The sequence below is a fragment of the Lycorma delicatula genome, chromosome 13 (genome assembly GCF_047948215.1).
Source record: "Lycorma delicatula isolate Av1 chromosome 13, ASM4794821v1, whole genome shotgun sequence".
Classification (NCBI taxonomy): Eukaryota; Metazoa; Arthropoda; class Insecta; order Hemiptera; family Fulgoridae; genus Lycorma; species Lycorma delicatula.
Window position 1 is genome coordinate 42,745,209 of NC_134467.1, and position 25,870 is coordinate 42,771,078.

General features: G+C 32.4%; 1 protein-coding gene across 1 annotated transcript in view; it reads right to left on the bottom strand.

The window, feature by feature from the left end:
• Positions 1 to 25,870, bottom strand: part of LOC142334069 (uncharacterized) — an 86,690-nt gene that overhangs the window by 40,003 nt on the left and 20,817 nt on the right. The window contains exons 4-6 of the mRNA XM_075381736.1: positions 19,902 to 20,003; positions 9,510 to 9,656; positions 3,614 to 3,754 (exon numbers count right to left, since the gene is read on the bottom strand). Of these exons, the coding sequence (XP_075237851.1) occupies positions 3,614 to 3,754; positions 9,510 to 9,653 (285 nt within the window). The 5' untranslated portion in view covers positions 9,654 to 9,656; positions 19,902 to 20,003. The remainder of the gene's footprint in view (positions 1 to 3,613; positions 3,755 to 9,509; positions 9,657 to 19,901; positions 20,004 to 25,870) is intronic.

Consider the following 25,870-nt stretch of genomic DNA (forward strand, 5'->3'; position numbering starts at 1 on the left):
GGAGGAGAATGCAAGGAAAGAGGTACAGGAATGATATACAGGAAAGCAATAGAAAGTAATACCAGTCAGCGAAAGGGTCCTAGCGATTCGCTAGGATCCTTCTGTTCGCAAGTTCTGTCCTAGCAAACAGAACCAGTAGCCCCCTGATAATACAGGTCTACTTGTCATTAATGGACGCACTGGAAGAAGTAGACCAGATATGTGAACAAACAGAACAAATATACGAAGTAATGGAAAAGGATATATAAGAACAATTGTTTACGCCGTTTAGCGTAAAGTTTCCGTTATTTTCAATGAATTCCAACCTAGGGTGGGTCCCGTTGTTTTGTTACAGGAATGTTAAATTTCACTTTGTTTCGTATTTTTGGGCTTGCCATTTGAACCTGTTTTATTATTTGTTCTCGTGTTCGACCCTCCCTCCGTCATCCTTAGTGACCGCATCCATTCTTCTATCGAATTATTTTTGACTACCCTTTTCATACACCCGTTATTCTTTCGTTCCCATACTAATACATGCACACATCTCTTGTTTTTTACACACACTTTCTCCTGTCCACTACCTGGATCTGGTTCCCCCCTTTTTCTTTCACGCCATCTTTTCAGCAGAGTAGATCCAACATTCCTCCAATACAGTCGCCTATGGCCATATTCTCCTGCAAACTTTGTGATAATATTCTCATCCAAGCAGAATCTCAAAACTCGTCACTACACATCTGAGATTCTACGCATTATTCTACCACTAAACCACATCACACCTCTGTATTCCTGATACACCAGTGCGGACTACGCCCAGGATTACTGTATGTATTCATGTATCTGCATTCACGAGTTCGTCTCTTGATATTATTTGTGTGCTACAGGCAAGTTCAATTTTCATTATTGCGTTAAACAGTGATTTTATCATTGAAATTAGTGGAACATTCAGTTCATCATACCTTATGCCTTACGATTTCAAGTTTGGTTAAAAGAAAACCATTTATTCACTTAAATGCATTCATGATAGGTGGCTTACCTATTTTACATGTTTAATTATTACGATTTGTTATTGTAATTAACTCTATAATTTATTTGTGTAACTTGCTGATCGCCGAGTTTAATTCTTTGCTACTTATGCACTGTATTCATAATACTTCTCGTAAATTAACCTAAAGCAAATTACTCCTGATGTGCTGGTATGTTTTAGGACTTTGTGATTTTTGTATTTTCAAGAATGCTTATCTATCAAAATAAACTCCATTTATATTATTACTTATTTTAATGTGATTATATTATAATTAATGTTTTCTAAGCTAATGAAATCTGTTCATTGCTAATCTTCATAGTACAGTATATATGTTAGTAGTGCAACTGTTTTCCAGTTCCACTTTCTATTGATGTTATGTTTTAAGTATCTAATTTGAAATTAAGGTGCTTTATGTTCTCTTATTTTCAGGCTCTGTTACATTGTGTATTTAAAAAATGTTTATTCATGTATTTTTGCACTTAACAAAATTATTCATTTGTTGATTCAGCTGATATGTTAAGTATTATTAAGTTATGTTAATTTCATAATTTCCTTTTATGTTTTAAGGTTATGATTATAACATAAGTTCATTTGTTACACTTTCAATAAAGTCCAATTTCTTTTGGCAAATAGTAGCTGTGTGTTTTTTGTTAACTTTACCTAACAACAATAATGATGGGAGATTGGAACAGTGTGGTAGGACAGGGAAGGAAAGAAAATATAGTTGGAGATAATGGGCTTGGTGAATTGAATGAAGGAAGGGAAAACTAATAGCATTTTATGAAGAGTTCGATCTATGGATTGCTAACACCTGGTTTAAAAATCAATGAGGAAGATTACATACATGGAAGGCTCCTGGTGACAGACAGATTTCATCTTGGTCAAACAAAGATTCAAGAACAGCATAAAGATGGCAAAAACATTTTGTGGAGCAGACACTGAAACAGATCATAATCTATTAGTAGCAGATGTTAGAACTAGACTAAAGCATATTGGAGAACCCAAATTGATGAAGAAATGAGATGTAAGTAGACTCAAGACTGATGACTCTGTAGCGTATACACAAAATCTGGAAGAGAATCTGAGAAAAACAAGAACAAATGAAGAAGTATCACGAGAACAGAACACCATTAAAGATTCGATACTGAAAGCATTGCAAGAAGTGAGAGTAATGCAAGGAAGGACTGGTGGATTACGCAGGACACGTTGGATAAGATGAATGCAGACAATCGAAGAATATTTACTTCTAAAGAAGGGAAAAAACAATACAGGAAACTTAACAATGAATTAAGGAGATTAACTGAAAATGAAAGAGAATAAGCAAACAGGGCGTAATAAATAAGAATGGAAGGATGACATCATGTGTAGAGTAGAACACGGCTGTTTGACCTAAACTACGTTAATGATAATCAGTCAGTACTGGTGATTGAAGAGGAGTGGGAATGTGAGGAGGAGCAAAGAGGCCAAAAATACTAAAAACAAACTAAAAAAAGCAATAAAGGATCTAAGCGAAAAGAAAGCAACGGGCTATGATATAATACCGTCTAGGACTGATTTGGGAACAAGTGCAAGAATGAGCAAAAGAGAAGGTTCAGTTGACATAGTGCTGGAAGGGAAGAATATAGAACAAGTAAAATCTTTAAATACTTAGGAAGCTTGGTAAAATGGGATGGAAGTTGTATTGAAGAAATTAAAATAAAAATAAAATAAAAATTTTAATAAAAATAAAATTAAAATAAAATAGGCCAGCGATGGGTAAAGCTACATTTGAAAAAAATAAGCGACTGTTAACAGCAAAAATGATACAGATTAAATTAAGGAAGAAGTTTGCTAAGTGTTACAATTGGAGTGTGGTGCTGTATGGCAGTGAGTATGGACTATTAAGAAAAAAGAAGAAAGATATTTAAATAGTTTTGAAATGCGGTTATGAAGGAGAATGTTGAGGGTGAGGTGGACTGATAGAATAAGGAATGAAGATGTATTATCATGGATCGAGGAAGTTAACAACACAAGAAAGAAATAAACGTCTTGGCTGAGACATATCTTTTGAAGAGACTGCCTACTAAAAACAATAATCGAAGGGAAGATAAAAGGTAAACTAGGAAGGGGAAGAAGATGGATTGGAATGCTGGAGGATACCAAGAATGGGAGAAGAGAGAAAAATGGGTGGCTGAGAGAGAAAGAGAGACAGAACATAAGATCCCAAACCAGATCTCATGGCCTCCCAGTGATTTTTTTTGTTAAATATTCTGTACTTAACAATCACAGGAAAAAATAACTTTCTTTCCTTTATCTTACATCTTATTTTTATATGCTTTTATGAAACACCTTTGCTAAAGGATAATGAAACATGGTAAATGACATCTTAAAAAAGAAAGGATAAGATATTCTATAGAAAAAATCTATATAAAGATAATGTTAGGAATGAACTAGTTAAAGAAGACAAACAGGAATGTAAGATTAAAATCATTACCTGAAAATGTTTAGATAAAAACAGGGGTAATCTGAGTATGAATTAAGCAAACAATTCTAATTATAACACCAGTAAGTTAAACTAAAAACAAACAAGCACGTTATGTATTTTTAAATATAACAAATAAACATCTTTACCGACTCTTCCTGTTTAATTTGACCTTGTTCTTCCTTTTTTATAAGCATCAAACCCTCACAGTTCTCATTTGAATCTAAACTTAAAGGATCATGTTCTTCTTTTAAAGGAATCATTGCGTGTAATTTATTAAAATTTAATCCCTGCAACAGAAAAATTTCACACTACTGTAATATTAAAGTAAGTTTTCATTCTCAATTTTAACCCTTGAGCAGGTGTGCTGGATGATAATGTAATACTCCATCACATAATTTTTTAAAAGTACAGACAAACTTCTATACAAGGAACTTCTCTTTTATGAATTTCTCTATAGTACAAAATTTTGACTTTTAAGGGAATTTTCTGTGTGCAGTTACTTCCGTACAACAAACAAATGATTTCTATATAACAAATTTTTTTCTAATTTTTATTTTATGTGAAGTAGTTTTACACAGCCAGCTTTTATTATAATGAAACTGCAATAAGCAATACAGTAATGCTGTGACCTTGACAACGGCAATGTGACTTATTGTAAGACAGCCCATGTTTGTTTTATTGCTGCAGTTAGCATTTCCTGTAGTGCATCTTTAATCTCAGTGTGTAAGAGTTTGTGAATTTCTTAACAGACAAGCTGTCCTTAGATTTTTTTTTTTAGTTTGTATACTTAATCTGTCTATGGTTGTTTATACAAACAGAATATCAGAATGTAAAAGTGTAAAACTTTATCTATTCAGATAAAATAAAAATTATAGAATATGTTGATAAAAGTAGTAAAAAGAAAGATGCTTCCTTACGTTAGGGAATTGCAGCCAGATCATTATCGACAATTTTTCAAATCGTGAAATAATTAAAAGCAGTCTGAAGAAGGTTTTATTGAATTAAAAGAGTTATTAAAGAATTCACGTATTTATGGCAATACGTGAATTCAAATGTCAACAAAGATAAAATGTTTTATAGTGGTTCGTGAAAAAAATATTCCTGTCAAGTGTTACAATAAAAGAAAAAGCACTATAGTTTGCAAAAACTATGGGTTATTGAAGATTTTGTTGCAAGCACAGGTTGGTTGGAGAAATATAAAAACAGACCTGGAATTTCAAAGAAAGTGACAACGGCACTTGGCGTAAGTGCTGATGTACATGAAGTCGACTGTTCATCTTGGAGAGAAAATGTTTTAGTAAATCTCTTATACATCAGTATGAAAATAATAATGCTTTTAATGCAGATGAAACAGCATTAATTTTTAAGTGTCTGTCAATAAAGACTCTTGCTTTAAATAAATGTTTTGGAGGAAAAAACACTAAAGAAAGTGTGTCTCTCATGTTAATGTGCTAATATGACTGGTACAGAAAAATGTATGATTTTGTTAATTAGAAAAAATAAAAAACCATGCTTTTTCAGGGTGTCAACTCATTAGAAGTGAGTTACAATTTTAATATGAAAGCGTGGATGACGAGAAATATTTATTGTAAATGGCTGTGGAAGTTTGATCACAACATGACGAAACAAAAGAGAAAGGTGTTACTTTTCCTTGACAAGTGCTCTGATTACCCATGATAGATTTTAGGAAAAATGAATTCAGTTAAAATTGTGTACCTATCATCAAATATGATCTTAAAACTTCAACTTATGAATCAGGGCGTTAAGAAGAACTTGAAGGTTCACTATCAAAAACAAGTAGTATTGAAAGTGCTCAGTGTAACTGATAATAACCCTTACAAAGGAAACAATAAAATTACAATGAAAGGCTGTATTGCAGAAGTATCAAAAGCAAGAGTAAATGACATTAATTCCAAAACAATCGTGCGATGTTTTAGTAAGGCTGGTTTTACCAATATATTCAAACAAAAGAAATTGCACACGCGCTGAGCAAAAGTTGGAATAAAATAAATGACATGAGTTGTCTGACTGAATATGTAACATTACAGGAATACATTGATATTGACAATGAAGTTGGGATTGCTGAATACCCCACTGGTAGTGAAATTGTAAGTGATATCCTGCAGTTTTGTGCTAGTGAAAATGAAGATGAAAAAAAGCAGAAGAAGAATGTGATGTCCTGGATATGCACTAGCAGTTTACAAAATACCTTTTTATTAATATGTGCTGGAATACAATAGCAAGAAGGTGGCCGGAAGAAATCTTTCTTTAAATAAACAAATCAGAATCTTTTATTGAAAACAAAACAATCATTAATAAAATTCAAACTAAAATACTCGATCTTTTTTTTAATGAATAATAACGATAAATAAAATTAACTAATACGAATAATTAAAATAGAAAAGTTGTCATTTTCTAAAATATGCAAATTTTAGACATTTATTATTAATACTGTGAAGTTCAACTAAAAATTCAAATTTTACAAGTTTAATGTACTATGTGGTTTATGGATACCTGATACTTAGATATGTAATGTTCAAAGTACTTTGTATATTGCATGTTTCTTTATAAGGAAATTTTCCCAGTCTCCCATGACACATCATTACCGAGAAGTTCTATTGTATTTGTTAATGTTGGCAATAATCACTGCCTCCAATCTTAAACCAGTTCAGCAAATCTTCTCATGGCCATTAGTAATGTCAAACAATTTGTAATTACTTCCTTGTACAAAGTAAAGGAAGTATTGTGATCGTGAAAAATTTCAGTTCTCAGATCTCAACGGAAATATCAATTTTGACCATCCCTGAATCCATTTTGACTAGTTTTGGGGTGACATCTATATATACATGTATCTTGCATGACTCAAAAACGATTAGCTGTAGGAAGTTGAAATTTTGGATTTATGACTGTTGAACATCTAATTGTGCACCTGCCCTTTTGATTGCAATCGACTCAACCAAAAAACCCCAAAATCCATATTTGTTTGGATTTTTTATTTTTTCATAACTGAAGTAATAAGCCCTCACTGAAAGCTTTTCAACAATATATCATAAATGGTAGTTATTTTCATTGGTTCCAGAGTTATAGCCAAATAAAATTTTAATTAATGAAATATTTGGATCTAAAAAGAGCATATCGGTTCGAATCAGATTTCATCTCTTTCTTAAAAATTTTTTTTTGTAATTTAAATATATTGATTTATTAATAAATATTAACTTTCGATTGTAAAAAAAAAATATACGATAAATAATTCAATAACAATAAAAAATATGAAAAATTATCAGAAAATACAAGGGTAAGTCAATTATTATCCGCAATTTAGTTATATTTTTGTTTATGTTGATAGTACTGTCGTGTTGCGTAGGCGACGCATGCGTGTTTTAATTGTTATGTCTGTGCAGGTTTGATGCTGCTAAGTTAGTTCCATTATCGCTGCCCTGCCGTTAACCATGGCTGCTTCACTTTCTGTTTGCACCAAAGAAGAGTTCAGTGATCCGGTTTTTGTGGTCAGAAGATGTATCAGGGGTCGAAATTCATCTAAAACTTTCAGTACAGTACGGGAACAGTGTGTTGTCGCAATGGAGTGTCTACGAATGGATTGAAAACTTCAAAAATGGTCGCACAAGTATTATGCATGACAAGGAGCCGGACAACTGTTTACCGCCACAAATGAGGAAAACATTGAGCGTGCGCGTGACATGGTTTTCTTAGACAGACAAGTAACTATTGATGAAGTGGCACATCGTCTGCAAATTAGTCACGGTTCTGCCTACGAAATCATCCGTAACAGACTTGGGTTTCATAGTCTGAGCAAGATGGTCCCAAAACAACTCGCACAGTCGCATAAACAAATGCGCTTGGACATCTGCCAAAAACATTTGGATCGCTATGATAACAAACAGGACATCTTCTTAGACAGAATCATCACAGGTGATGAAACATGGATCCATCATTACAAGCTAGAGAGTAATGTTTTGGGACTCACAAGGCCCAGTACTGGAACATTATGAGGAAAGAGAGACGATAATAAACAGTGCGGATTACAGTTAGATGCTTACTGCCAAGCTGAAGCCTGCAATTTGAACCAAATGCCGAGGACTGCTGTCGAAAGGTGTTGTTGCACGACAATGCCCGCCCACACTTCTGTAACACTCCAGAAACTCAACTTTGAACTACTGGCTCATCCTCCATATAGTCCTGATCTTACCCCTTCTGACTACCACTTATTTGGTCCACTCAAAGTGTGAACGGCCACTTTGACCTCAAACAAAACAGTGAAAGAAGCGGTGCGTTCCTGGCTCACAGCTCAACCGAAAACCTTCTTTTATGAGCGCATCAGGAACCTTGTGCAATGTTGGACCAAGTGCATTTAAATGCAAAGGGACTATGTTGAAAAATGATGTACAAGTAAGTTTCCTATTTGTATTGCAATAAAATCTATAACTACATTGCGGATAATAATTGACTTACCCTCATATTAATGAAATAAATAAATAGAATTAAAAAAAAAAATTCTTATATTTAATAGGCATACAAGGAAGTCATGTGGTGTCCACATCAGAGTTTTTTGTTTTTTGTTTTTTTTGTAATTAAATTAATCTCTCAATAAAATGTGGAATATTTTTTAATCTGACATGTCAGTTCATTAAAGTACTTATAAACACATTTATTTTTTTCTTTATTTGTTCGGTGTTTACTTTTAATAAATTTATTTCATATACATAATCTAATTTTAATTATCATTCATTATACTGCATATGCTTGTAGAATTCTATGAATATTAACAAAAGATACAATCTAATGAAAAAATGTGCCTGTTTTAAGTGAGGATTAATATACAGAACATTTACATCATAATATAAAGCAAAATTATTGTTTTGTTTATTTCTATGTTAAGGCTACACTGCTTGACCACACCCATTCTTTAAGTTATCTGTGTAATGTGAGATTATTTTATTTCAATTATTTAGCAATCCTCATTTTATAAATAGTGAAAACGTTCATATAATTTTTTATTACAAAATCCTATTTTTGTATTTTTTGTTCTGCGTGTCTTGAATATATAATAACGGATACAACTCCAACAAAAGTATTAAAAAATTACTTCCCTTTCTGAGCATGCCAGTATAACATGACAAAGAGCTTTCAAGTATGTGATGGACGAGAAAGTGACTACTATATTAATAAAATAATTTAAAAACTGATTCATATTCATCTGAAAGGAAAGGTATATGTAGCTGTAAAAGAAATACTACTCCATCACAGGATTGGTTATTAGTGAGAAAAGTAAACTTTTATTGTTCAGGGGCAAAGGGTTCCATATGTTAGAAAAGCATCAGATGAAAATACGTCACTGGCTCATACCCAACAATCATAAAAAAATGTTTTGGGAATGTTTCACAATTGAAGGTCGTTTTTGATTACTTCCACTAGATGGCATGTTGAAAATTATGTATATATAAAAATTCTGAGTAAGGGTTGTGATACAACTTAAAAAAAATCCAGACAAGGTAACAAAGTATTCTAAGATTTGGCGCCATGCCATACTCCCAAAAAAGTGGAAAAATTTTCATTCTTCCTGTGGCCAGGTAACTCCCCATGTTTAATCCCAATTAAAAATGTTTAGGCAATAGTCTAAAAACAACTCTGTACCACAAAAATTGATTTCATTAAAGCAATAATCAATATGGCTTCATGATGAACAAACCAAAAACATGTGAAGTACCCTAGTTGAATTGATGTCAAATCATGTACACAAAGTGATTAAGAATAAAGGAGGTCACATTTATGACAAGATATTCATAAATTGCACAGATATAAGTTTTTTCTGCATAAAGTTATTTTTTATTAAATAACATCTGCATTTGCATTAATATGCACGCTACTTTACAAAAGAAATAATAATAATAATAATAATAATAAACAAATAAAATAATCAGAGAAGATATGAAAAACAAGAGGCTAGAGAACAAAATACCATTTATGTCTGTTGATGTTAAAAAAATTATATTATATTAGAAAACTATATTATCTTTTACTTACACTATTAAATTCCGACTCTTCATTGATACGTAAAAATAAACATTCTGTTTCTTCAGGTACGCTTTCTTTTAATTCTGTTTTAACTTCAATTGATGTATTTAATGTAACTTCGGCAGTCAATGAATTGTTTATGGATGCATTCATTTTCTGTAAAAACAAAATCCAACTTCTTTTTTATTTAAATCTAAGAAAATAGAATCAATCATAAGCTGAACACAATAACATTCTTCTACAAGTTTTGAGCTTTTAACTCAATAGTTTTCTTTACATAATTAATCTGCAATATACTACTAAAAGGTATACCATAAAAAGTTAATATTTTTCCTTTCAAAATAAATAGATATTCATACCCCATAAAAACAAATTATCCATCGTGTTTAAGTAGCTGCCTACAATAATCTACAGCTATACAGATGAGAAATTTAACTGGTAATTTTTTGCTTCCTGTAACATCAGGGTTTGATAGTATGAAAAAACCTTTTTTACTAGCAAGTTGTTTACTCTACAACCTATAATTCTTTTTCAATTATTTTTCTGTATTTCAGGATATTCAGAATTATCTACTTATTATGCAATTTTAATTATTTTTTGTTTTAAGTAAAAAAAAATTAATAGATGTACATATATTAATAAAACACTCGTGCACTGATAAAACAACAGCATAAGTATGTTGTAGTAGTGACTGATCCAAATATTAAATGGGAACCTCATATCAGTTTTATTTGCAGAAAGTTATAATTTTTCTTATACCCATTCTATAACATTATTCTTCATATCGGTAAACTGAAAACTTTATATTATGCATTTGAAAATTCATTATTGCAATACGGCATTGCTGTTTAGGGTGGAACTTATGACAGGCATATCAATAAACTATTTACTATTAAAAAACGAATCATAAAAGCAATTTTACATAAATATTGATTATACTCTAGTGCAAATGTTTCTGGAAACTTCATTATAACTGTCTGAGAACTTTACATTAAATATTTATTAAGATATATTTATAGATATAGGAACACTTTCGAGGTGGAGATCTGGAACAATCTCTATAACTTTTACAAACAGCGGCCTGAAGAAGTATAAGATTGAATTTTCTAATACAACCACCGTACACAAGCAAATAACATGTATCAGCACCCAGCTTATTAATAGGATCCCTTGCCATCTTATTTAGGAAAGAAGAAATAAAAAATTTTATTTTAACACAGATCAAAGGAAATGGATAATCAAATTTTTTTAAATTTATAACTTTCCATTTAATCTACTACAGTCTAATTATCCAACTTATTATCTTAAATAATAGCAATAATTATTAACTTAAATCATAAATTAATGTTATTAATCTGGATCACGATCATTATTATTTCTCCTTAATGATTTATAGTTATTATAATCTAACATTTATAACAATCCAGAATTGCTTACTTTTGTTATTACAGATGATCTATTATTTATTTAAGTTACTAATATTAAATGTTGCATTAACATTTATCTATTGATGTATCCAATACTTTTAATTGGTGTAATGAGTTTAAGTAGATGAAAATCTAATAATGTATATAAATTGCACACTTCTAGGCTTATAATTGTGAGTTGTTGGTCTCTAATATGATTTTTTTTTGTCTTCAGTCATTTGACTGGTTTGATGCAGCTCTCCAAGATTCCCTATCTAGTGCTAGTCGTTTCATTTCAGTATACCCTCTACATCCTACATCCCTAACAATTTGTTTTACATATTCCAAACGTGGCCTGCCTACACAATTTTTCCCTTCTACCTGTCCTTCCAATATTAAAGTGACTATTCCAGGATGCCTTAGTATGTGGCCTATAAGTCTGTCTCTTCTTTTAACTATATTTTTCCAAATGCTTCTTTCTTCATCTATTTGCCGCAATACCTCTTCATTTGTCACTTTACCCACCCTTCTGATTTTTAACATTCTCCTATAGCACCGCATTTCAAAAGCTTCTAATCTTTTCTTCTCAAATACTCTGATCGTCCAAGTTTCACTTCCATATAAAGCGACAATCCAAACATACACTTTCAAAAATCTTTTCCTGACACTTAAATTAATTTTTGATGTAAACAAATTATATTTCTTACTGAAGGCTCGTTTAGCTTGTGCTATTCGGCATTTTATATCGCTCCTGCTTCGTCCATCTTTAGTAATTCTACTTCCCAAATAACAAAATTCTTCTACCTCCATAATCTTTTCTCCTCCTATTTTCACATTCAGCGGTCCATCTTTGTTATTTCTACTACATTTCATTACTTTTGCTTTGTTCTTGTTTATTTTCATGCGATAGTTCTTGCGTAGGACTTCATCTATGCCGTTCATTGTTTCTTCTAAATCCTTTTTACTCTCAGCTAGAATTACTATATCATCAGCAAATCGTAGCATCTTTGTCTTTTCACCTTGTACTCTTACTCCAAATCTAGATTGTTCTTTAACATCATTAACTGCTAGTTCCATGTAAAGATTAAAAAGTAACGGAGATAGGGAACATCCTTGTCGGACTCCCTTTCTTATTACGGCTTCTTTCTTATGTTCTTTAATTATTACTGTTGCTATTTGGTTCCTGTACATGATAGCAATTGTTCTTCTATCTCTGTATTTGAACCCTAATTTTTTTTAAATGCTTAACATTTTATTCCAGTCTACGTTATCGAATACCTTTTCTAGGTCTATAAACGCCAAGTATGTTGGTTTGTTTTTCTTTAATCTTCCTTCTACTATTAATCTGAGGCCTAAAATTGCTTCCCTTGTCCCTATACTTTTCCTGAAACCAAATTGGTCTTCCCCTAACAGTTCTTCCACTCTCATCTCAATTCTTCAGAATTCTAGTTAAGAGTTTTGATGCATGACTAGTTAAAATAATTGTAATGTATTCTTCACATTTATCTGCCCCTGCTTTCTTTGGTATCATGACTATAACACTTTTTTTGAAGTCTGATGGAAATTTCCCTTTTTCATAAATATTACACACCAGATTGTATAATCTATCAATCGCTTCCTCACCTGCACTGCGCAGTAATTCTACAGGTATTCCGTCTATTCCAGTTGCCTTTCTGCCATTTGAATCTTTTAATGCTCTCTTAAATTCAGATCTCAGTATTGTTTCTCCCATTTCATCCTCCTCAACTATCTCTTCTTCCTCTATAACACCATTTTCTAATTCATTTCCTCCGTATAACTCTTCAATATATTCCACTTATCTATCGACTTTACCTTTCGTATTATATATTGGTGTACCAGTTTTGGTTAACACATTATTAGATTTTAATTTATGTACCCCAAAATTTTCTTTAACTATCCTGTATGCTCCGTCTATTTTACCAATGTTCATTTCTCTTTCCACTTCTGAACACTTTTCTTTAATCCACTCTTCTTTCGCCAGTTTGCACTTCCTGTTTATAGCATTTCTTAATTGCCGATAGTTCCTTTTACTTTCTTCATCACTAGCATTCTTATATTTTCTACGTTCATCCATCAGCTGCAATATATCGTCTGAAACCCAAGGTTTTCTACCAGTTCTCTTTATTCCGCCTAAGTTTGCTTCTGCTGATTTAAGAATTTCCTTTCTCCCATTCTTCTTCTACATTTTCTACCTTATCTTTTTTACTCAGACCTCTTGCGATGTCCTCCTCATAAATCTTCTTTGCCTCCTCTTCCTCAAGTTTCTCTAAATTCCACCGATTCATCTGACACCTTTTCTTCAGGTTTTTAAACCCCAATCTACATTTCATTATCACCAAATTATGGTCGCTATCAATGTCTGCTCCAGGGTAAGTTTTGCAGTCAACGAGTTGATCTCTAAATTTTTGCTTAACCATGATATCATCTATCTGATACCTTGCAGTATCGCCTGGCTTTTTCCAAGTGTATATTCTTCTATTATGATTTTTAAATTGGGTGTTGGCAATTACTAAATTAAACTTTGTGAAAAAACTATATAAGTCGGTTCCCTCTTTCATTCCTTTTGCCCAGTCCGTATTCACCCACTATATTTCCTTCCTTGCCTTTTCCAATGCTTGCATTCCAATCTCCATCTATTATTAAATTTTCATCTCCTTTTACGTGTTTAATTGCTTCATCAATCACTTCATATACACACTCTACCTCATCATCATCATGGGCGCTTGTAGGCATATAGACGTTAACAATCGTTGTCGGTTTAGGTTTTGATTTTATCCTTATTACAATGATTCTATCGCTATGCGTCTTGAAATACTCCACTCTCCTCCCTATCTTCTTGTTCATCACGAAACCTACTCCTGCCTGCCCATTATTTGACGCTGAGTTAATTACTCAATTATCAATATGATAATTAAATAAAAAACACAAATTGAGAAAAATATAATAACCGATTACTCCCACCAGCAAACAAGGGTTGCTTTATCCTGTCAGTTAGTGCCAATTAAAAAATAATATTATGTTGTTTATAATTTACTTTAGCATATGTATAAGTATTATGTATGAGTTACTTTGGGTATTACTATTGTATCTTTCTTATGTTATTGTACTCTGTATTTATATTAAAATCTATGGAATTTAATATTACATAAATAAATTGCATACATCAGATGTTCCCTCAATTACTTACAACAACATCTTGAGAAATCTACTTTTTGTATATATCTTGTATTGTCAATTTTCTTTCCTCACTCAAAAAGTTAATATTTTTATATTTATTTATTTAGTATTTCCTCATACATCCACATAAACAAAATGTGATGTGGACTTGCTTAGTCCTACATTTCTGTTGGAAGCTACTACTTCTAGATAAATATGCTGTTCACAACATTTTTTCTGGAGTACGAATGCAGTGCAAGACTTATAACAACTTGGTTATGTCTCATTTTTAGATCGGTTACGTCGTAGAACACACGTAGAATATAAATAGTAATAACATAAATACTTACAATGGAAATTTAAGAACTGTAACAAGAATAAATCAGAAAATTACAAATCACAGGTAAAGTATACAAACGAAAATGCATTATAAACAACTCGATCACGACTTATCATAGCAATGAAACATCACTGATGCCAATTCACATCAATAGAAAAAAATAAAAATGTACTGTTATCAATGATATTGCTGAACTTCAAGTTTTTAAAATGTACTGTAGTAACACTTTAATATGCAGGACAGAAATCAGCTCAGACGAAGGTAAAGTTTTACCTTAAAATAAAGTATAACGAAGAGACTTCATGAGTGTTTACGTAGAAGAGGAGGTCACCTGCAAGATGTCATCTTTACAAAATAAACTAAAATGTATGTATCCTAAAATGGCAACATTTGTACAATTACATGAAATAAAATTCATTTTTTAAAAAAAATTTTTCATTAACGTTATTTAATTTTCTCGTTTCTTTGAATCACCTGTATATGGGGCTACAGCACGATAACCAACTCTATCTTGAGATTTCGCCGAATGAAAGTCACATTTTTCTTTGAAAATCAAAGAATAACATTTTTAAAAAACAATTTTTAAATCCCAGTCAAAAAATCCTCTAAGTACTGATATGTTGTGACGTCACAGGTTACCGGTAAAAGTACATAAATGAATAATATTTAAAATATCTCGGTCTGACTGGGTCTTGACTTCGATCGCACGGTCGACTAGGTACTTGGTACGTTAAACCTCGCCGCTACACCAACTTGCTTACCGTACAAGCGAAATTTGTTATATGTAAATTTTGAAATTACGATAGTTTAATTAGTACCGCCCGTCCTCATGAATAAAATCCGGTATGCACAGGGGTTTTAGTTTGTATCATTGAATTAAATAAGCGAAAATATATTTCATTTAAATAAAATGATAAATATTTTAAATTGTGTGTGTAAGCCGTGCATCAGAAACAACTGTTGTCAGCATTTTGAGTAACGTGAATATTGTTCATCTAATTTGGTAGAAATAGATTATCTTTTTCTTTTTTAAGACCGAGTTTCTAATTTTTTGACAAAGACTGTACGTCATAATTATATAAACAACGATATGTTAATTTTTTTATTTTTAAGTATTCGGCTATAAGATTCTTTATTGTTTGCTTCTATACTACATAATAAATCATAATGAACAAAATAAGTATTATATAATGTTAAGTAGGAAAGAGCACTCCAATCACTAAATTTGTTATCATATGCGATCGTGACATAGAAATTTTCAAAACAAATCGTATTGTAAAACAGGTACATAGGGTTTTGGGTGGTGGTCGAACGGTAATAGAGTTAGGCAAGCGGGGACTTTGATCTTCCGAGGGTAAGCAGTTAGTTTTAGCGGTTTTTGAGGGTTACGTGGTAGAGTTAGGTGTCTTGTCTTATTAGAAGGCAAATCTTTATTAGGGCAGAATTTACTGATACGATTATCTGTCGAGTAATTTTCATCAGTGACTTGTCAAAGAGGGTGACTTCTGACTGTTAAGTTTCTATTGATGAATATTTACACCCGTAATAAACTTAATTTTTATTATTTTGGTCTTGTATTATTTCTATTATTGAATATTTTTCGTTGTCATAGATACATATTAGTAATTTTTTACTTTTCTGTGGTTACCATCTCTTATCAAATATTTTTTTGATTAAATACGTTGCTCAAATATTCGGTCTACTTAGGATCTTAATGTAAGTTTTTACTTATTTTATTTAATAGTTTATATTTTTATAGTAAATTTTATTACAAAGTTTTGATTTTCATGTTAATTAATATCATTTTCTAAATATTAATATGATCTGCAGGGAAAAATCGGTCCGACTCGCTAATATTCTTTTAACAACTAAATAGTTTTTTCATATTTGAGTAAATAAAACGACTCAAAATTGTAAAATTTCACTAAATATTCTAAATTAATTCAGATTTTAATGGGCAAATAAAACAATACAAGTTGTTTTGTTTTCAGAACAGCAGGTGAAAAACAAAACATTAGGATTAATTTATTTTAAATTAATATTTTCAATATAACCTGATAAGAGCCGATCGGAAATCAATAGAAACGTAAAAAAAACAAAAAAGGATGGACTGAGCACCTCATACAAATGGAAATCAGAACTAAATAAAACATTGATTCAACAAATGATTATTACCGAAAAAAATGAGATCAAAAAGATAGATGACACATCGCCGGCAGATTTTTTCGCATGTTTTAACTATCTATCGTATGTCGTCAAAGTTTTTTTTCACATGTGTTGTAATCGGAGGTATATCGTCGATCGGTATCCAAAGGGCTAGGAAGCCATCATCGAGAGACAGTCGCTAAGAAGTCGGTGTCCTCTGCAAGGATGTTAGATTAATCTACAAAAAGTCCCCTTTTAATACTTCAAATTTAAAAGATGTAGAAAAAGTTACGAACTAATTAAACACCTGAAATCTAACAATAGGGTTTTATTTAATTTTTAATAATAATTATTTGAAAAACAAACATTCCTATATCTTAAATTATGTATTTTTATCAAGATTTCTTTTTTTTATTTTATTTTTGAATTTATCTACTGAATAAATTTAGTAGGTTATAGTATTATATACATTAATTAGAATAAATATGTGATTTTTATGGATGCTACCTTTTCAGGAGACGCTGTAGTTTGTTTTGATATCAGAAATGAATTCCCAAACCGATACACTAAAAAATACTACATCCACAAAAATATTCGCTGCAATTCCCAAAGAGGAGGGCGGCATTAAATTTAATAACTTTGCGATTAAAAATGCAGAGAAAAAACTTGCCGAAAAGAATTCCCAAACCGATAAACATAAAAGTATTACAATCACAACAATGTTCGCTACAATTCCCAAAGAGGAGGGCGGCATTAAATTTAATAACTTTGCGATTAAAAATGCAGAGAAAAAACTTGCCGAAATGAATTCCCAAACCGATAAACATAAAAGTATTACAATCACAACAATGTTCGCTGCAATTCCCAAAGAGGAGGGCTTAAAATACAATTACTTCGCAATTAAAAATGCAGAGTTAAAACTTGCCGAAATCAGTTCCCTAACCGATAAACATAAAAGTATTTCATCCACAAAAATGTTCGCTGCAATTCCCAAAGAGGAGGGCTTAAAATTAAATTACTTTGCGATTGGTAATTGCAAAATTACCGAAACAAAAGTTGCAGAAATGTATTTGAAATCCGAGAGTCCAAAATATATGTTATTAAACATTTGGCCAAGCAGAGAAAACGTTGTCCATTTTTTCTTTAATAAATCGTATTCGTTTTGTAGCAACTTCAAATATACCTTCATGAATGCTTTTACCTACATCAATAGCATAAATGATATGCTAAATAGAATTTTACGTAGACCTCTTCCGCCCAACTTGGCTCTTAATAAAACGTTTAAATTAGATCTTCTCCCTCCACCAATACCTGTGACTCTAACTCCACCCCTCTCACAAACCCCCTCGACCCACCTCTATACACAATATTCTCCTCCAGCCGCTCCTCCTCTCTCTCCGCCTATCACTCCTATTATTCAAATTATTAATATAGACCCAGAAGAGGAAGACATTCATCCGCACAAGAATCCAGATTTTACATCCATTTTCATACCGCAACAGCCAAACTTACCAGACACATCTCATTACATCGACATTCATGACCCCGCTAAATTTTATAAGAAGGTAAGAAATTTATTAATATTCTACTAATTTAATATTTATTTCATAGTATTTTTCGTTTTACACTTTATTTCTTTCTGTAAATGTGTAATTTTGGATAATATCCCAAGAATATTTTATACATCTCTCCAACGCGCATAAAAGTATGTTGTGCGCTGACCTTTTTATTAATTTTATTAAAACAGTAGGTAAATAGGGGGGTCAAATTTCAACCTCCCTATTCAAGTTGTGTCTTTTGAACGTCGATTGACACATATCCTCCCTTTCTAATGTTCAAGGTACATGTTGGTAAATACTGGTTCTTCTGATTCAGAATGAATTAAAAGAGAAAGTATTATTTGTATATTGAACAGAGAGGACTGGACTAAATGAGTTAATTTGTCCAGGTTGCATTAAAATTAGGTGGCAGTAGAACGAGAAGTTTAAATGTTTAATTAGTAAAACGTAATATTTTTGAGTAGCCTGTCTTTGGTTTATGAATTTCGGAGAAAACTAATAATGTTGAACATTATTTAAGATTAACTTAATTCTTTTATCCTTGCGTTCATTAAGCCAACTTGGCAAACGCGCTCGAGGTCTTGGAAAATGTGCGGTAGTATTTGTAAGTGAATTTTTGTACGTTAAGTTTGTTACAATTCTAGTTTTATGGATAAACGCAAATTATTTTACTTTTAATCGTGTTATTCTGTTTCTTTTACAGGGCAAAAAGAATCGCCGTTATCAAATGCCAAGGAAATTCTCTGCTATGGACTATTCAGATTATATGTTCTTATGCTTCGTTATAATATACATAATTGCATTTATAACGCTGACATTTTTTCTTTAGAATCGGCTAGGTTTAAAGATCAGGGGTGAAGCCACAAGTCAGGGTCAGGTCACAGGTCGGGGTCAGGTCAAACCGGTGACCCGAAAATTTGACCTGACCCCAATGGAGCGTAAATTACGGTTTTCGGATAGATGACAGCTTTTATAATCGGTTTCCGAAGCCGTGCGGTCTGCCGCGAGGGGTGGTGGTTTAGTCGGTAGGGCGCAGGAATACATACGCACAGTCTGTAACAGCTTGCGGAACCTGTTAGCGAGCCCGACACTGCTTTGGCGCCCGTAAATGGGGTTCCCCACCTCTATAAAAAAAAAAAAAAAAAAAAAAAAATGCATGATAGGTAGACTACATAAATTACCATTAAAGAAATTAGCATATTAAAAATGTTACACAAAATTTTTCATATCGCAGAAAATAACCGGTAAAAAAAGAAATAAAATAGAAATAAATGAAATTAAAACTACAAACTATAAAGAAACCTTTAAATGGAGTAAATTAACATTTACTGGGAAAGAAATTTACCCGATTAAACAATTCTTTAGTAAATATAATATAAAAATGGCTATAAATTCAAAAAATACGCTAAAAATATTTTTAATAGTAATAATCCCTCTATGAATCATGAATGAGACCTTGCCGTCGGTGAGGGAGCTTGAGTGCTCAGTGATACAGAGTAGCTGGACCAAAGGTGCAACCATATCGGAAAGGTATCTATTGAGAGCCAGACTAAGGAATGATTCCTGAAACAGGGCAGCAGCTGCAGCTGTGCACCATCTGCTCTTTGACTGTCCAATCTTTGAAACCATCCGACAAAAGTTAGACCCGGGTTCAGAATGAAATTTCTAATAAACCAGAACGAAGGGGTAAAACGTCTGTTGCGTTTCCTCTCCTACAGTAAAATGAAGAATACGATTTAGTGAGTTTTGTGTTTTATGTATTTATTGCTGTTACCTGTCTATGTTTATTCCTTATTGTTCCTGTTTTTTTATCGTTTTATATAATACTAGACGATAGTGTTACCTTATTCGCTAATGACTATAATTGTTGATGCGCCTGTAAAACAAAAAAAAATTATAATTAATACATATTTTATCAATTTGTTTATCTAATTTTAATTTGCGTTTACTAAAAATGATTAATTCATAATAAAAGTAGTACTTAATATAATAATTTTTATTTAATATAATATTTCATTAAAAAATAAAGATAAAATAATTGATTACATTACATCTCAATAATAATTACTAATTTGTGGAGGGATATCTTACATAATAATTTTGTATATTATACAATCATTGTTATTAAGGGTGGTAAAAACTACTTTTTCTTTATAATTTATAAATATTTTAGAATACTTTGGGCCACATTACATAAACTGCCACGTACGTAATAATAAATATTTTTTATAAAACTTACAAGACTAGATAATATAATAATTATTGAAAATTTCAAAATTTATACTAATTATCATTAATTTAATAGATTACTTTCAATTACACCTTGTATCACAATGGAAAATTCTATTTTTAAGTATTTATTCACGGTTACAAACTGTACTTGAATGAGAAAATGATTTTTACTTCTCTATTTTCTATGTAACTGAAACCAGTAAGAACTAAGTGAATTTAGTTGTTTAGTAATTAGTATTTATGGTATATTGCACAAAAAAGTATTCTATTTTTTTTCAGTTAAGTATAATTTCAATGGTTCATAATTTCGAGAATTCGGAATCTTTTTTGCTCTAAACCATGTGTATTTAACTACAGTAACATTATTATATAATAATAATGTTATGGAAAGAGGATTAGAAAAGAAAAAAGAACTTTCATTAAAAACTTACAGGTAATCTCATCAATACATGACAAAAACATGGAAAAATTTACCAAAAAAAAAAACTTAATCTTATATAAGTCTAGTGGTGTCTTAAAATCTGGAAAGAACCTATTGCTGTTAACAAATGTTTCAAAGTTTCAAGATGGGTGTAGTAACAGTCGGAATATTATGTTCCTTGTAAATATTCAAATTTGCTATGACCAAACCGTCGGTCAAAGTCAAATTTGGAAACCGCTTGCGGTATTTGAAGTTAAATTTTCTATAAAAAAGTCTGTTTGTCTCTTCCCGTTCATAGAAAGAAGCTTTAAAGGTATGATGGTGTACGGTCCGGCAGCTCGACTAACACAGCCATTGTCACTGTTATTGAGTGGATGACGTGACTGGTTGCACTTGTCTCCAGTTACTTGACTAGAAATAAAATGAAAATTCATTAATGAAGTATGGTCATCTTCTTAAGGTGTTTTTAGAGTAACGCTAAGAACCATACAAAATACTTTGTTACCCTATGAAGAACAGGTGCACCAGCTCCAGCAACTATTTTTAAGATGGGGCTGACTATTCTGAAACCCATATATTTGGCATCACTCAAAGTTTCAAGTCCTGTGCTGACAAAACTGATGCTAAAATGTGTTGATGATTTTTTAAAATTATTTAACAGTATTATTTTCACAAGCACAAGGATAATGAATACAATGCGGATCTAGACGGTGGCCAGATGGGAATAGATGCGAATTTGGTTTTGGAGTACACATAACTTCTGGTTATAAGAGGTTAATATTCTTACTTTTCAGAGAAATATTTCCTACAAGAAGATGATGCGGATTTGTTGTTATTGTCATGGCATTTCTCCCGCCACCACCGATTCGGTCGCCCTAAAACATAAGACCGAATGTCTGTACCACAACCGACTACTGAGACTCGAAACAGTTTAGCGACCAGTGTCCTAAATAACTCCTAGAGCTTACCTAACAACGTGAACGGACTAAGTACGGTACCATACACCACCGACTTACGTGTCCCAACCGCTCACTTGCCATATATTTACTAAAATGGTTAGGCGCACCCCGTCAACTACTAAAAAATATATAACATCCATAATTTAAAATTTACTTAGTCTAGACAACATTTGCTGCCACGCCTAGGTCGCAGAATGCCAGCAAGTACCTGTCTACCATATTAATGCGCTTGGAGCCTTAATTGGCTGGTGGCCAGCCATATATATCTCTACGTTAGCTTCACACAGCAGTGCGGTTGGAGTCTTTTCCCTTAGTTAAATTACTGATGTAATTTACATCACACGGTCCAACAATGCGGCTCTTGCCACACTGACTCGCCGCTTGTGAGTGCCCAATTTTCCCTTAGGAGTCTTTTCCCTTAGGTAAATTACTGATGTATTTTACATCACACGGTCCGACAATGCGGCTCTTGCCACACTGACTTGCCGCTTGTGAGTGCCCAATTTTCCCCTTCACCTCTACATTCCAGGGTGGCTCGGTCTCTGGCCCCCATAAGAGCAGGGCAGTCAGTTGTTCATTTGACTGAACCTCTCCGCAGACGCTCAGCTTATCAGATGCCAGGCGGAACCGAAACAGATATTGGTTTAGCGGATTTGCTGTTGAAAAATTTCCTTAAATGCCTATTGTGGGTGCCCTGTAGGAAAATTGAGATTGATGAAGTTTTTTCTCAAGTAAAAAATAAAACGCAGGGCACATTCTGCCTGAACAATAGGCTTTCAGGGACGTATGTTGGGAGGATAAATGACCAAAAAGTATGGTCATCTTCTTAAGGTGTTTTTAGAGTAACGCTAAGAACCATACAAAATACTTTGTTACCCTACGAAGAACAGGTGCACCAGCTCTAACAACTATTTTTAAGATGGGGCCGACTATTCTGAAACCCATATATTTGGCATCACTCAAAGTTTCAAGTCCTGTGCTGACAAAACTGATGCTAAAATGTGTTGATGATTTTTATAAATTATTTAGCAGTATTATTTTCACAAGCACAAGGATAATGAATACAACGAGGATCTAGACGGTGGCTAGATGGGAATGTCTCTATTTAAATAAACACACAAGTTTTCAAATTATAAACAATATTTATTTATTATAATATAATGAACAATTAATTACGAAACATTGAAATGCATATTGATAAAAACTGTCCACATCATCACTCCCATTCTCGATACATCGACGGCTTACAACCATCGTTGGGATAAAACAGTATCCCACGGTTATTGAAAAGATACATTGACAAATACATTTACGTTTGATTATACATAGAATATTGAATTTAGATACACATTTACCGATTTAAATTGTTAAAGTAAAACAAGGATACATCATAGTCTTGAAGTCTTGTTGGCAGTTTGCATTCGCTATCTCATCGTCTCAAAATAGGTTGTTCCTACACTCCCGGTTGCTGTTGAGATTCCTGCACGGCCTTCGGAGGTGCGAGGTGGAGCCCCCTTGGGGGATCTCTTCTTCGTTCATCATGTGTATTTAGTGACAAAGCAAATGTCACTGGTTTTTATGGTTTACTATCAACAGAGACAAATAGTAGTTGATCGATGTCTCTTTTCAGGGAATACCTCGCTGGTAATCGATCTCCCATGTTTAGCTGATGTACTCTGAATGTGGTGTTGGAAGGTACATGATGGTGGTGATTTCAGGTCTAACTTAATATGTAATCTTCAGTTAAGTATAATTCTGATGAAGATTTACCAGATGAGAGGGGTGTAGATCTATAAGGCGTTAAGGTTTCTTGAATTCTCCTTTCAATGGGTAGTTTAGATGAAGTCATTGCCTGTAATGTTTGCTTGAAGGTCTGTAGATTTCGTTTGGCAAACCTGTTTGTAGCGAGATGACCTGGTGCTATAAATTTTTGGTGTATATAGATATAAGCCGATAATGTATTGAGAATGGGAGTGATGATGCGGACAGTTTTTATCGATATGCATTTCAATGTTCCTTTCATAATTGTTCAATTACATTATAATAAATAAACATTGTTTATATTTTGAAAACACGTGTGTTTATTTAAATAGAAACATAACAATCGGTGATGAGGATGGAATACAACAGGAAGGTTGACTGAAGGAAATTCTGATGAGGTAGTTACTGGTTAAAATGATTTTAAATAATTTTTTTTTATGTAATATGTGGACTACAGGTATAGAATCTTGTAAGTCCATTTTTTCCTTTTTTCCTTTCAGTTTATTTGTGTGACCGGAAGAAATCTTTCTTCAAATAAACAAATCAGAATCTTTTATTGAAAACAAATCAATTTTTAATAAAATGCAAAGTAAAATACCCAATTTTTTTTTTTAATGAATAATAACAATAAATAAGATTAACTACTAATATGAATAATTAAAATAGAAAAGTTGTCTTTTTTTAAAATATGCAAATTTTAGACGTTTATTACTAATACTGTGCAGTTCAATGAAAAAAAAAATTTTACAAGTTTAATATACTATGTGGTTTGTGGATACCTGACACTTAGATATGTAATGTTCAAAGTACTTTGTATATTGCATGTTTCTTTATAATGAAAATTTCCCAGTCTCCCTTGACACTTCATTATCGAGAAGTTCTATTGAATTTGTGAATGTTGGCATATAATCACAGCCTCCAATCTTAAACCAGTTCAGCAAATCTTCCGACAGCCGTTAGTAATGTCAAACAATTTGTAATTACTTCCTTGTACAAAGTAAAGGAAGTATTGTGATTGCGAATTATTTCTGTTTTCAGATTTCAACGGAAATATCCATTTTGACCATCCCTGAATCCATTTTGACTAGTTTAGGAGTGACATCTGTATATACATATGTATCACACATAACTCAAAAACGATTAGCTGTAGGAAGTTGAAATTTTGGATTTATGACTATTGTAACATCTAATTGTGCACCTCCCCTTTTGATCGCAATTAAAATTTCAATCAAAATCCAAATTTGTTTGGATTTTTTATTTTTTCTTAACTGAAGTAATAAGCCCTCACTGAAAACTTTTCAACAATATATCATAAATGGTAGTTATTTTCATTGGTTCCAGAGTTATAGCCAAATGAAATTTTAATTAAGGAAATATTTGGATCTTACAAGAGCATATCGGTTCGAATCAGATTTCATCTCTTTCTTTTAAATTTTTTTTGTAATTTAAATATATTGATTTATTAATAATTATTAAATTTCGATTGTAAAAAAAAAATATACAATAAATAATTTAATAACAATAAAAAATATGAAAAATTATTAGAAAATACAAGGGTACATCAATTATTATCCGCAATTTAGTTATATTTTTGTTTATTTTGGTAGTACTGTCGTGTTGCGTAGGCGACGCATGCGTGTTTTAATTGTTATGTCTGTGCAGGTTTTATGCTGCTAGGTTAGTTCCATTATCGCTTCCCCTGCCGTTAACCATGGCTGCAGCACTTTCTGTTTGCACCAAAGAAGAGCAACGTTCAGTGATCCGGTTTTTGTGGTCAGAAGGTGTATCAGGGGTCGAAATTCATCTAAAACTTTCAGTACAGTACGGGAACTGTGTGTTGCCGCAATGGAGTGTCTACGAATGGATTGAAAAATTCAAAAATGGTGGCACAAGTATTATGCATGACAAGGAGCCAGACAACTGTTTACCGCCACAAATGAGGAAAACATTGAGCGTGCATGTGACATGGTTTTCTTAGACAGACAAGTAACTATTGATGAAGTGGCACATCGTCTGCAAATTAGTCACGGTTCTGCCTACGAAATCATCTGTAACAGACTTGGGTTTCATAGTCTGAGCAAGATGGTCCCAAAACAACTCGCACAGTCGCATAAACATATGCGCTTGGACATCTGCCAAAAACATTTGGATCGCTATGATAACAAACAGGACATCTTCTTAGACAGAATCATCACAGGTGATGAAACATGGATCCATCATTACAAGCTAGAGAGTAATGTTTTGGGACTCACAAGGCCCAGTACTGGAACATTATGAGGAAAGAGAGACGATAATAAACAGTGCGGATTACAGTTAGATGCTTACTGCCAAGCTGAAGCCTGCAATTTGAACCAAACACCGAGGACTGCT